The sequence below is a fragment of the Salmo salar genome, chromosome 24 (assembly GCF_965601325.2).
Source record: "Salmo salar chromosome 24, fSalSal1, whole genome shotgun sequence".
Taxonomy (NCBI): Eukaryota; Metazoa; Chordata; class Actinopteri; order Salmoniformes; family Salmonidae; genus Salmo; species Salmo salar.
The window spans coordinates 10,744,517-10,759,109 of record NC_138314.1 but is presented as its reverse complement, the minus strand read 5'-3'; the positions used below and the strand labels follow the sequence as shown (position 1 = coordinate 10,759,109).

The window sequence follows — 14,593 nt, the reverse complement described above, 5'->3', positions numbered from 1 at the left end:
CAAGTATTTCCAAGCGTAATAGAGAGACGTGATCGTATACAAACGTAAGCAAGGTTTGAAATGATTATGTTTTAGTCAAATATATCTGTTTGGGCTTGTTAAAGGCACGTAGCATCATCAAGGACCCAACACACCCCAGCCATGAGCTGTTCACTGCCTTACTATCGGGCAGACGGCATCGGAGCATGAAGTCTGACACCAACCGTCTCAGAGACAGTTTCTATCTTCAAGCCATTAGACTGCTGAACACTTGAACTAGACTAACCACCTGCTCTGATTCTCTGCACCTTAGCACACATGCACTCACTCATGCGCGCACACACACACACACCTGCTGCTACCCGACTCCTGTTATACTGCTCAATTTATACACTGACTATAAATTGTGCCTTCCAGTATTATACTTATGCTCAAATGTATTATTCTACTCTACTGAGCCATTTACTTATTGTTCATATTTTTAGCTTAAAATGTTTCTTATTGTTGCATTGTCAAGCATGAACCTGCAACTAAGCACTTTGTTGGACGTTGTACAGTATACCACGCGTATCCCTTACATACTAATAAAACTTGAAACTATTTGTAATTATGTTCCGGACCATCCGCTCAAGAAAAAAAACTGCCTGCGGCTGAATCTAGAACATGATCCCTGAAATAGGGTGCCATCTTGGATTAGGGATGGGCATTTGACATTTTTGGACTGTTTGAGTACTTGCATGATTTTTGCACATGTACAAATGGAACACAAGAGTCAAAGCCATTAATGTCGTCTTCAAGACAAATTTCACAAAGCACATTCCACCAAATAGTTTTACAGAAAAAAAATTGATCTCTGGTCAAAGATCGAGCTATGACGTCAGTTCGAGTACTCCATTACTCATGCTTATCCCTATTCTGGTGGTCTGACTGAGGATGGGGATTGTGTACTAGGTACGTAATAGGTCACCATTGGGGCCAGCTCACTATGACACTGTCCGTCCATCCATCCTCACTGAAGGGTGAAGCGTTGCTCTCCGCACTTTAACTACACATTTCAGTGCCCCATATATAAAAATGTCCAATAATTAACACCATGTAAAACCTTCAGGTTCACACCATGCTCATTCAAAATCAATACTTGTAACTGTTACTGTGAATAGAATGGCAAACAATAGAGGTGAATTAGCATAGATTAACTTTATAGTATGTTAGGGTCCTTAATTAGGAAGCTAGTTGACATAACACTCCCTAACCACTACAGAGCTGTGGATTTCACAGTTGTATTACTGAAGAAAAAAACTAACATTTTTAGGTCATCCAACTCAATATTGTACCCTCAACACTGGTCAATAGAATAGAACTAACAGGTTCAAAGGACAGCCCACACTTTACTGAGGAACCTCACTATCAAAACGCCATTTGTTTGAGATAGTCAAATATACATTTCAGCAATTCACCCATAAATCAACATGACATGTATTTTCGATAATAATATTGAATTCTCTCTGACAGAATGAAAGATGTTGGCTTTCTTTTCAACTGACATACCTGTAACTACATGAAGGCTCATGGCCGGATACAAATCAGAGATCTGCCTTAGAAGTGGTTGAGCAATAACAAATTTGATACTGCCCCCCGCCCACGGCCTGTTGCGTAAAAAACATGGCATAAATGCTACAGCGTAAATACTGCATTGTATGTTGGATTGAAGTGAGCCCTTGAGAGAACCTTTGGACAGGTACATTTTCTATTTCTGATCATTTCTGATAAATAGACCACTTTCAACCTCTCCAATCAGCAGTCTTTTGTTCTGAGGGACAAAGAAACATTATGTTCATGCTAATTGAACATAGCTTTTGTTAGCAAGGGTTTTTCATAACGATGTAAACATTCTTACAGAAGTGTGTGTGTGTGTGTGTGTGTGTGTGTGTGTGTGTGTGTGTGTGTGTGTGTGTGTGTGTGTGTGTGTGTGTGTGTGTGTGTGTGTGTGTGTCGAGTAGGTGTTATGCTTGGCATTTTGCTAAAGAGGATGCTATCGTAACCAATCTTGTAAAAAGCACATCTGGTGCAGACCATCTGTAAATACTGATATAGTAAAGTTAGCCAGTCACCTCCATATTTGGACAACATGGTCAAATCAGTGTGTTAGACACTCGCGCTATCACAAAACAAACGCAATGGCAAATTATTCATACAAAATTATTTCCACAAAATGTGTAAGGAAAACAAAACTGTGCCAATTCTGATAAAATTATAACAGGTAAACCATAAACCACCCAACACTAAACAAGCCGCATGACACTCACACAGTGCCATCTGCATCCAGGGGGAATACAAAGACAATTTTTAGCAAATAAAGATTTGTATTAGTAAACTATTAGAAAGATTCTTATTCAAACAAAGATTTGTATTAGCAAACTATTCAAACATTTCTTACGAGCAAACTATTCCAAAGTAATGTGGCTAACAGTTACCATAATTGTAAGATTTTTTGTTAAAAACTGACCCGTTCTGTTTCTTTTTGCAGATCTGGTTGGCATACTCAAGACTCATTTAACTCTGAAAACTACACTGAACAAAAATATAAAAACGCAACATGCAACAATTTCATACAGTTCATATAAGGAAATCAGACAATTGAATGAGGCCCTAATCTATGGACTTCACATGACTGGGAATACAGATATGCATGTTGGTCACAGACACCTTAAAAAAAGAGCAGGCTTCTCCAATGTGACAGTGATCATCGAAGGTGAGCATTTGCCCACTGAAGTCGTTTATGACGGCAAACTGCAGTCAAGTCAAGAACCTGGTGAAGACGATGAGCATGGAGATGAGCTTCCCTGAGAATGTTTCTGACAGTTTGTGCAGTTATTCTTCGGTTGTGCAAACCACAGTTTAATCAGCTGTACAGCTGGCTGGTCTCAGACGATCCCACAGGTGAAAAAGCTGGATGTGGAGATCCTGGGCTGGCATGGCTACACATGGTCTGCGGTTGTGAGGCCGGTTGGACGTACTGCCAAAAGGACGTTGGAGGTGGCTTATGGTTGAGAGAGGAACATTCAATTATCTGGCAACAGCTCTGGTGGACATCCGTGCAGTCAGCATGCCAAATGCACGGTCCTTCAAAACTGTAGCATTGTGTTGTGTGATGAACAGCACATTTTAGAGTGGCCTTCTATTGTCCCCAGCATCAGGAATGTAAACGCATGTTTACACAAAATTTGAGAGATACAATTTTGGGCGTATGGAACATTTCTGGGAACTTTTATTTCAGCTCATGAAACATGAGACCAACATTTAACTTCTATGGGCTAGGTGGGACGTTTGAGTCCCACCCTAGTCAACAGCCAGTGGAATCGCGTGGCGCGAAATACAAATACCTCAAAAATGCTAGAACTTCAATTTCTCAAACATATGACTATTTTCCACCATTTTAAAGACAAGACTCTCATTAATCTAACCACATTGTCCGATTTCAAAAAGGCTTTACAGCGAATGCAAAACATTAGATTATGTCAGGAGAGTACCCTGCCAAAAATAATCACACAGCCATTTTCAAAGCAAGCATATATGTCACAAAAACCAAAACCACAGCTAAATGCAGCACTAACTTTGATGATCTTCATCAGATGACACTCCTAGGACATTATGTTATACAATACATGCATGTTTTGTTCAATCAAGTTCATATTTATATAAAAAACCAGCTATTTACATTAGCATGTGATGTTCAGAACTAGCATACCCACCGAAAACGTTGACAAAATACATAAATTATTTTAAGAATTATAGATACAGAACTCCTTTATGCAAACGCTATGTCAGATTTTAAAATAGCTTTTCGGCGAAAGCACATTTTGCAATATTCTGAGTACATAGCTCGGCCATCATAGGCTAGCTAATTTGACACCCACCATGTTTGGGGCTCACTAAACTCAGAATTACTATTAGAAAAATTGGATTACCTTTGCTGTTCTTCGTCAGAATGCACTCCCAGGACTTCTACTTCAACAACAAATGTTGTTTTTGTTCCAAATAATCCATAGTTATGTCCAAATACCTCCATTTTGTTCGTGCGTTCAGGTCACTATCTGAAGGGTAACGCGCGAGCGCATTTCGTGACAAAAAATGTAAAAATATTCCATTACCGTACTTAGAAGCATGTCAAACGCTGTTTAAAATCAATTTTTATTCTATTTTTCTTGTAAAATAGCAATAATATTCCAACCGGGCAACATTGTATTCATTCAAAGGCTGAAAGAAAAAAATGGAGAAGTCTCGTGAACGCGAATCTCAGTCTCACTGTCCCCAGGCTGACCACTTACAAACTCTGCTGCTGTACTTTGCCCAGAGACAGCAGACACCCCAGTCCACTTTCTGGCAGCTTTAGAGAGCCAATGGAAGCCTTAGAAAGTGTCACGTTACAGCACAGATGCTGTATTTTTGAAAGAAATGCAACAGAAGGACAACAAATTGTCAGACAGGGCACTTCCTGTATGGAATCTTCTCAGGTTTTGGCCTGCCATATGAGTTCTGTTATACTCACAGACACCATTATGCATATTCTCATTTCTGGGCAAGAGTAGTAACCAGTTTAAATCGGGTACGTTTTTTATCCGGCCGTGAAAATACTGCCCCCTAGCCCCAACAGGTTTAACATGTTGTGTTTATATTTTTGTTCAGGATATTTTTTTACAAAACAATAATCTAATCAGTTACCTTGGAGTTACAATTGTAATTATTTTCCTAATTTTAAATGATAATTGCATAATTTCACTCTAAGTCACTGACAAATTAGGCAATGGTATTAACCAAGGAAGATTTGCAAATAGGTACTAGGGTGCCTGCCCTGTGTTAAGCATGGCTGCTTGGAAGTAACTGCTCTTTAGTACAAAGTAGGATTATTTCATGCTTGGAAAAAGAAAATATGCATGTGATGAAGGGAACACATGTATGCAACTTTATTGTGATTCTGTGGAGTTTTTTTCCTAACTATGACAAGTGACTATTTCTCACTACACAGAGAAGCTAACCAGGGGCTAGACAACTAGGGTGTGGACAGATTCAGTAGAGACATGAACAAAGACCACGATCTCTTTCACAGAGAAGCTGCAGTGTTGGTTCTGTCTCTGAACTGCATAACATAAAGGAGTCATACAAGCACTGGGTTACAAGCTGCAAGCACTTTAGACCTTGCTTTAATTAGTCCCTAGAGCGACCACATTTCTCAGGCTCCCAGAAAATAATATTCCCCCGCCCAGTCATCAAGTGCCCACTCTCCTCTATGATGCTCCGCTCTCCTCTCCATATTTTCACTGTCTGTTAACACTTAACATACTTTCAAACGGTCTCTTGAATTCAAGCACTTTTCTGTTCAGCATTACAGCATCGAGGAAAGGTTTTGTACACACTTATTCAAGCCGCTCTTAGTAGGTGGGTGCAGTAGGCAACTAGTGTACAATTTTGAGAGCTTGGGACTATAAGGTTCTCTGTCAAAATGCAGTTATTGACTTGTTCTGTTCAATGTTCTCTACCAATACAGTACTCTAAAAACGACAAATTCATGTAGTTAAGTTCAAAATAATACAAGATAAAAATTGCTGACACCATTCAAACCAGTGAGAGTTCGGAACTTTAAAGCCAATTATTATATTTTTGCAGATAGAACCTTCTAGTTCCAAGCTCTCGATGTGTTTATACTGAAGATAAGTCCATCATGACACTGGCATTGGCTAATGGAATTCAAAACAATGCTGTTTTTTTCTCTTCCTTTCAGGCAATGCCTATATTGATTTGTTCAAGTTGTCGGTGAGAGTGAGAGAAAGAGCTCACTCACAGTAACACCATCTGGGGTGTAATTTGAAGCTAGTTATCCACTTTAAACACTTTCTCTCCAAGCCAAACAGCTATATTAGAGCTGGATAATGATCCACATTGTCACAAAGAGAAAAGCACAGAGGAGAGAGTAGTGCACCCACTTATATGAGCTGTACTGTATGCTCATACAAAGAAAGAAATCAACAACTGAAATGGATGCATGTATTGTATTTAATAATCCTGAAAGACGAGTCATAAAATACCTGCAAAGTGCCTAAACGACAGCAATCTCAAGCAGTAGCTACTAGCTGTTCTAACAGAGCAAGGGGGCTGTGCTTTTAATACCACCACCATTACTGTATATCACTTCTGAATGTATAGCCATTTGGTTTCATTTAAATGTAAATCTGGGCACTGAACTGCACACTTTGACACCCTAGGCAGACAGATTCTGATGATTCATTCTAGAACAGAACGGCAGTTGGAAATATCACAGCCCCCTACTCTCGCTCCGAGTGGAAACAACAAATTTGACCTTCGTCTCATTTCATCAATGCCCTGCTACCCTGCAGAACAGAAATGTAAAGATACTGCAACAACAACAAACACGTATATGGAAATATCAGACCAATGTGTCTTTTACTTCTTTTTTATTGTGTGTCAGTTGTTGTTCCAACTGTGTCAATCATATTAAGGACAGCTAACAGAGAAAGTGCAATCAGCAGCCTGGTTCACGGGTGAACTGATGTATGAAGCTATTTGATGAGTCTCCATGTCAAATGTCTCTAGGAGGGATAGAAAAAGAAGGGGGTGGGCTGGGGGTTTTAAGGGGTGCATCCCAAATTGCATCATACCCCTTTATAGTGTCCTACTACATAGGGCTCTGGTCAAAAGTAGTCCACTATAAAGGGAATAGGGTGCCATTTGGGACACAGACAAGGTTGGATCATGAATGTACTGTAGTCTGCCTGACTGAGCATCCAGTGGGTGATCTGGCTGTAGAGCTGACAGCTTTCTGTGCGTTTGAGAGAACAGCACCACTGGATGAGGGCTCAGACAAAAGATAAAATGCATGCATTTACATGTCGCTGCAGGGCCAGTTGATGCTGCACTGACTAGGGGAGCAAAGGGATGGACTGAATAATGCAAAGATTGTGATGAATTAGACAGCTTCCTTATCCAGTCTTCATTGCACTAACTGTTTAATAACAGCTAAATAGTACTCACTTCTAAGGAATACACAAATAAATAATGTTTCAGGTGACATTAAAAATGTATTAGAAATGCATGAGGTGAATTAAGAATTTATACAAAGGACATGTATATTCCATCAATTAATTGGAAACATAATACTGTGCTTTGTTGCAAACTAAGTCAATAAAAATGTATGCAGGACTCATTGCTTAGGTAAATTTACCGTCCTTCATTTATCTATGGGTAGAGACTAAGAGCTCCATTTTAAAGCTGCAATATGTAACTTTTTCCACATAGAAAAGTGTGTTATAGATCAGTCAGTCTCATTGAAAGCAAGTACAAGAAGCGGTAGATATGTTCTATGTGCGCTACTTCTATGCTTCCCATTTTTAAGTTTCATAAACTGAAATTAGGCAAACTATTAGAATTTTAGCAACCAGGAAATGGCAGAGCGATTTCTGCATAGTGCATCTTAAACAAACCTAACGCAATGGCAAATTTAAGTGCAGGCGGTAGCGCTATAGGTCATGGGGTGTGTCAGAAATATTTTTGCTATTTTAACAGCCGTTATTATGACCGCAATAGCTGGCAGTTGTGCGCAAGAGCTGGGCTTTGATTAATAAAACAAGTTGTAGGTGTAACAAGGGCTTGGCCACTCACTGTCCAATCAAGGCGTTCCATGGCTTAATAATGCCTTTGCGTTGCCATCAACTCCAATTCCACTGTCCATTCCTAGTCCATTGTGGATTGATACTACATTTTATTAAAATAGCATAGGCTACAGTAAAGACTGCAAGCAACACTAAAAAAATATGTTTAGAGTGTTGACAGTCTAAATTGCTGTAATTAGCTTCAAAGAGTATAGTCCTTTACACATAGCACTTCAGCTCAAATAAAAAAATACTAGCAAGGCTCCTGTAAATTGTATGTGTGAGACGTGATCTCAATAAGAAAGATATAGCCTAGGCCTACTGTTGATACGGCATTATGGGACTGAACATTTAGAATTAGGGCTGGGCGGTATACTGTATTTTACTATATACACGGACCGGTCTGAGTTTTTACTTTACCAGTGGTGTAAAGTACTTAAGTAAAAAATACTTTGAAGTACTACTTAAGTAGTTTTTGGGGTATCTGCGCTTTATTATTTATATTTTTGAATGCATGTAGGACAGGTTCAATTCACGCACTTATCAAGAGACTATCCCTGGTCATGACTACTACCTCTGATCTGGCACACTCAATAAACACACATGCTTAGTTTGTAGATTATTGTCTAAGTATTGGAGTGTGCACCTGGCTATCCGTAAATGTTTTTGTTTTTTTGTGCCGTCTGGTTTGCTTAATATAAGGAATGTGAAACGATTCATACTTCTACTTTTGATACTTAAGTATATTTAAAAACCAAATGTTTTTAGACTTTTACTCAAGTAGTATTTTTAATGGGTGACTTTCACTTGAGTCATTTTCTATTGAGGCATCATTACTTTTACTCAAGCATGACAATTGGGTACTTTTTCCACCACTGTACTTTACCTTTTATAACAGTATTATAATGTTTGGTTTGTTAAATGTGATACGCAACTTCTGCACATTTAATGTTGTTTTTTCTAGTTTACTACATTTGCTACTTGCAAGTCGTCTCTCTCCTGCATGCAATGGTTTATAAATATACGCCATTGCAGCGGTCTAAGCCACTGCATCTCAGTGCAAGAGGTGTCACTACAGTCCCTGGTTTGAATCCAGGCTGTATCACATCCGGCTGTGATTGGGAGTCCCATAGGGTGGCGCACAATTGACCCAGCGTTGTCCATGTTTGACCTGGGTAGGCCGTCATTGTAAATAAGAATTTGTTCTTAACTGATTAGCCTAGTTAAATAAAGGACAAATAAAAAATATATAAAAAAATAAACATCATTGCCTGCCTGCCGCTTCCCATAACAAGCCCCGTCACTCAAGGAGAGCAATTGTTGGTGCTGCTCGACCTCGGAGTCACGATCCCATCACCAAAGACAGAACAGTATGAAGATAGACAGAAATTGCTTATACCAATAGAAATCACTGGTATCACGCTTGTAGGGGATGTCATGGCGACATTGGCTAACTAAGATCATATGCAGAAACACGTCATCAGATCTAATGGTCGTTTCACGCCGAACTGCACATATGCAGGCCATCAAAAGGAACTCCTTCGATATTAAGTTATCTTGACTAAAATGTAACAAGTCAGTTTGCGACTTTCATGAGACTGGAGTAATAACATGTTCAACTTCTTAAGACATTGGCTCGAATCTAGGTTGTGCCTTTAGATTTAGAGAATATGAACAACTAAGAAAAAAAATTCACAACACCTCTGGGTTTAGAAACTCTGTGACTTCACTTGCCGTTCACTCAGTCTGAATGGTCAGACGTAACAAGATGTTAGTGATAACGACACTGCTTTCAAAGCGTTCTATAATTACACTATTTGTTTAGTTTGTCTTTTCTTAGCAAGTTGTGGCTGAAAATATATTGTGTAATCCGCTAATGCTAATCGCTAGTTAGCTGGCTAGCTAGCAAGCTACATTTAAATCAGTCAGAGCAAACCTAGCTAGCTAATTTGCCCTGATATCAGAGCTGGTGTAGACCTAGATCAGCATGTTGTTTGTGCAACGGTATCTTCTAAATCAAAGGGAATGGGTGAAGCATGAATATATTAGCTAGCTACAAGATTAAGGGGAATGTAACATTGTATAGGGTTCCCAAGGAAACTCTGACCAACACTTTGGTTCATACCCTGTCACAATAATTCCTCCATGATTTATGAATTTGTCATGTCAAACAATATATTCCAACTATTGAAATACAATAATTATTATATTTCCATAATTCCAACACTAAACTAGCCTATAGGTTTTTTTCCCATATCATGCTGCTCTATGTAGCACAGTGTGGAAAATATCTTACAAACTGCATGAAATGCTGAAAATTATTTTTGGTGGACATTGGATTGAACAGCATAAAACAAATCAAATCAAATTTTATTGGTCACATACACATGATTAGCAGATGTTATTGCAGGTGTAGTGAAATGCTTGTGCGTCTAGCTCCAACAGTGCAGTAATATCTTTCAAGTAATATCTAACAAATTATACAACATATACCCAATACAGACAAATCTAAGTAGGAATAAATTAAGACTATATACCTATGGATGAGCGTTGTCAGAGCGGAACGGAAAGGACTGAGATACAGTAGAATAGTAAAGAAAACAGTATATACATATGAGATGAGTAATGCCAGATACGTAAACATTAAGTGACTAAGATACCGTAGAATAGTGTAGAAAACAGTATATACATGAGAGATGAGTAATGCAAGATATGTAAACATTATTAAGTGACTAAGATACCGTAGAATAGTGTAGAATACAGTATATACATGAGAGATGAGTAATGCAAGATATGTAAACATTATTAAGTGACTAAGATACCGTAGAATAGTGTAGAATACAGTATATACATGAGAGATGAGTAATGCAAGATATGTAAACATTAAGTGACTAAGATATGGTAGAATAGTATAGAATACAGTATATACATATGAGATGAGTAATGCCAGATATGTAAACATTATTAAAGTGACTAATGTTCCATTCCTTAAAGTGGCCAATCAGATCACATAATGAATGTGTTGCCACCCTAGGGTCATGGACTACTCAAAGCATATTTAGAACTTTTATTATTAAAAAACACAAAATACCGTCTTAAATGTCAAAAATGTGCAAAATATTGTGATATGGTACTTTGGCCATATTACCCAGCCCTATTTTGAATTGCCTATGTTTGGAGGAGCGCGTCTTTGGTAATGGACAAGAGGCGCTCTTTGGATAAGGGGACGATACAAGCTGAATGCACTATGCACTGCAGGTAGGCCTATGTGAATTGTGAATAATGCAAAGCATGTCCGCAAAAGCCTCACGAGTAGACCGTTTAGAAACCTTGTATGGATAGGCTCCTTGGCTAATGCTTGCCCAGGAAAAGAATGACATCAGACGCATTGCTGTTAAACCAGCTTTCGTTCTCATAGGGTAAGGGAAGCATACTATAAGGGCTTCTTAAAACAATTGGGGTGGGCAGGTTTTTATGTTTCTAAATACGAGGTTTACGGGCACAAAAGCACATCTATCTTGTCCCATGTGCATATGGGCACTGTGCATCACGGCTGGACAGGATGTGCTTCCGCATATTGAAATTGGCACTTTGGCGCACGTTTTTAAGAACACCTCAGATATTGCCACCACTCCCACCTTAGCGCAAGTGTTCTCATTTAAAACAAGTAAATTACCAATCTTGGCACTAGGATTTGAAAATTGAACAGTGCCAGGTTTAACAGGTCGAAATCGCAAACGAGCGTGCGTTTCACAATTGCGCTGGCTTATTGCTAGCTGAAAGTAAAGCCCTAACCTGATGTCCTAAATGGCACCCTATTCCCTATAGTGCACTACTTTTGACCTGCGTCATAGGGCTCTGGTCAAAAGTAGTGCACTTTGTAGGGAAAAGGGTGTCATTTGGGACACAAATAATAATACACCACTGAGAATGAAATCTTCCATTGATAACATTTATTCATGGTCGGCATCATTCTCTGACAGTTACCATTCAACCCTCATCAAATCCTCATTATGAATAGCAACATCAACCAGATATTTAGCTTATCAGAAATGCATCATCATCATCATATTCATGACCATGATTATCTATTGAACACATCGTTTTCACAATCTTCACCCCAACAACACACTGTGGTTGAGTTGTTCATATCTAAATACCATGTTCCATACTGACCAGGTATGATAACTGATCAATAGAAAAATCATATTTTTAACTGAATCGCAAACAACAAATAACCATTTTTTTTAAATCATAAACATGCTGTAATCCACATGCAATTAGCATGGTTTATAGGATAATATGGCTACAGTATATGGTATGAAATCATATTGGCCTGTAGGCTACTTCATCCCTTATCCTTGCATGTGATGAGGCAACATTGGAACTGTCAATCACAGACTGGATGGATACAATTGAAAAATAAATGTAAAAGCTTCCCCAGGGCCTCGTGCACTGTGCTTGCTTAAAGTAAAGTAGTGTTACACAGGAAGAACCTCCGTTCATGACCCCTTGCATGATTGTCATTCGGGGGGAATATGGATTTCCACGTCTCAATTGATGCTTAAAGGAACGAAGCAACGAAGTTTCTAACTCACGTTAGCGCATTCGCTAACTAGCTTTAGCGCAATGGCTGGAAGTCTATGGCTGGAAGTCTAACAGCTAGCGTGTCAGCATTGGCTCGAAGAAGATAAAGGGCTTTGATTGACAAAATCCCGAAGTACCCCTTTTAGAGCTTAAATCTGTAGTGGTAGCAGGCACCGGGGGTAAGGTCCCTGTGCTTGAAAGGCTACTGTGTTGGTGCCTTTTACTTAATAGAATCAACCATGTGAGGAAAGGTGCATGCGACACCTGTTTTGACCTCAGAGTAATGTGTCACACGCAAGGAAGGGACATGAAGGGAGGTCTCTCTTCAGAGCTATTAGGCTACTGCAGTAGGCCTCTACCAAGAGAATACATAGGTATTATCACAAATGTCACCCTATTCCCTTTATGGGCCCTGGTCAAAAGTAGTGCATTGTAAAGGGAATAGGGTGCCATCTTAGTGCACTATAAAGAGAATACAATTGGGGACGTAGTCAGTTTTGCCTCTGGTTTGAAACTAAATGCATCACATCCAAGTTTTACTGGAAATGGCTTTCTCACCAGTAATGCAAACAAAATAACAGTGTATGCCTTCATTACAGAAGACATAAAGACATTTCATATTTTCAGTAAGCGATAGCTGACAAGCCAATGCAGTACTGCAGTCAGTGCACAACACCTGTAGCACATCTTAACAGATCAGCAGTAGCACACCGCAGCTAACTGGGGGGGGGGGGGGGCATCATCTGTCATACCCTTGAACTACTATGGATACAGTAGGGCTAAATCTCAAATGGCACCATATTCCCTTAGGGCTCTGTTCAGAAGTAGTGCACTAGGGTGTCATTTGGGATGCAACATAAGGGCATATTCATTAAGCCAATTCTGTAGCAAAACGTTTCTTAAAACGGGGAGGGACCTACCTTCTTTGGACTAATGATTACACACACGATAGGGCTATAACCCTGGGTAAATCAGACATTTTCACTGCATTGTGAAAATGTCATGGTCATTAATCATTAGAATAATGTCTATTGGAAAGTGTGTTCTGTCAGTAAATGTGTTAATACCATGGTTAAAGTTGCTTTAAGCTAACACTCTTGCAACAAATTGAAAGGCATACTATGACTCAATAAGTAAGTACCCAGAAATAGGGTAAATCAACATTAATTTGTGATTACTTGATGGTCTATCCCTTTCCTTTCTTGAACATCTTCATAATTTGATCTAGCTTTCTATATTTGCCTTTGAACTTAATTTGTCATATGCTACTTAGCCACTGGGTGTTAAATAATTTCGCTCGCTAAATGGATAGTACTGTAGACGATGATGATTATAATGGCACCGTTATTACGCCTGTTGAATCTCACGTCACACATATTGGTGTAAAGCTAAGGCTATTCAATCAGCTCAATATAAGACAGGAGGCGTTAGTAAGGAGGGAACGAAGTAGCCTACTGTATTAAGAAGCAGCACATGCCGACATGACCACGCAGTGCAACGTGGACAGAACCGTAGGCTATGTCCTTCTAGTGAAGTGATGACAGAAGAGAAGTCGTGCTGATGATCAAATGGTGCAAACATTTTTATCAAACAGTGTCCAACATACTCAAGTAGTCCTTCAGACAGTAGGCAAAATACAAGCAACGTGAAAGTGATGGGTAAGTGCGCGACTGAGAAACCGCATCTGTCAAGTTACTGGACCCAACGTTGGAGACAAGTAAATACACACATCAATCCCACAGTGATGGACAAATACCCACATTATTTGGATATTTCTTACCTTTAGATTTCGTGCAAGTTGTGCAATAAACAAGAAACACGAAGCCCAATGAGAGGTAGCGTCCCTTCGTCAGCGCAACCATACTGTAGCTGCTGCTTCACTTTCAAGTGGATACGCTGAACCGGGAGAAATTCTCCCGTTTTCACCCTCTTCTTGCAAGCCTTCACAAGGTGCTGCCAGTAACAGCTTCCTACGTAATTATCATGGACCACGGGACAGTCACTCTCACCGGTTGGAACGAATCTGGCACTGACACACCGGAGAACTGCATCTTCTACTCACTTTTTACAGTGTAAACAGAAGTCGCGGACTTTTCTAACACCTCGCATGCCACAGTGTATTATGACAGACCGGTGTTAGCCAATGGCACATCGCGGTGGGAGGGGAAAAGAGCAGACCAGCGGCGACGCCCCGAGAGCTGGGAGTTTTTACGGAATTGAACGTTGGGCATTTCGAGTTTTTTCGGTGAGCCGGCTCATTTGGATCCGTTCACGTAAAAGACACGGCTCATTTGGCTCCCAAACGGCTCTTCGTTCAAAATGCATAAACATCGACTTAGAATCATAAATAAATTGGAAAACTC

General features: G+C 39.6%; 1 protein-coding gene across 2 annotated transcripts in view; it reads right to left on the bottom strand.

Moving 5' to 3' along the window:
* The window catches only part of unc5db (unc-5 netrin receptor Db), a 232,721-nt gene extending 218,360 nt beyond the window's left edge, over nucleotides 1-14,361 (bottom strand). For both annotated transcript variants that reach the window (XM_082968481.1, XM_082968483.1), the window contains exon 1: nucleotides 14,011-14,361. In XM_082968481.1, coding sequence (XP_082824607.1) covers nucleotides 14,011-14,092 — 82 coding nt within the window. In that variant the 5' untranslated portion in view covers nucleotides 14,093-14,361. The remainder of the gene's footprint in view (nucleotides 1-14,010) is intronic.
* Between the last annotated feature and the right edge of the window lie 232 nt (nucleotides 14,362-14,593).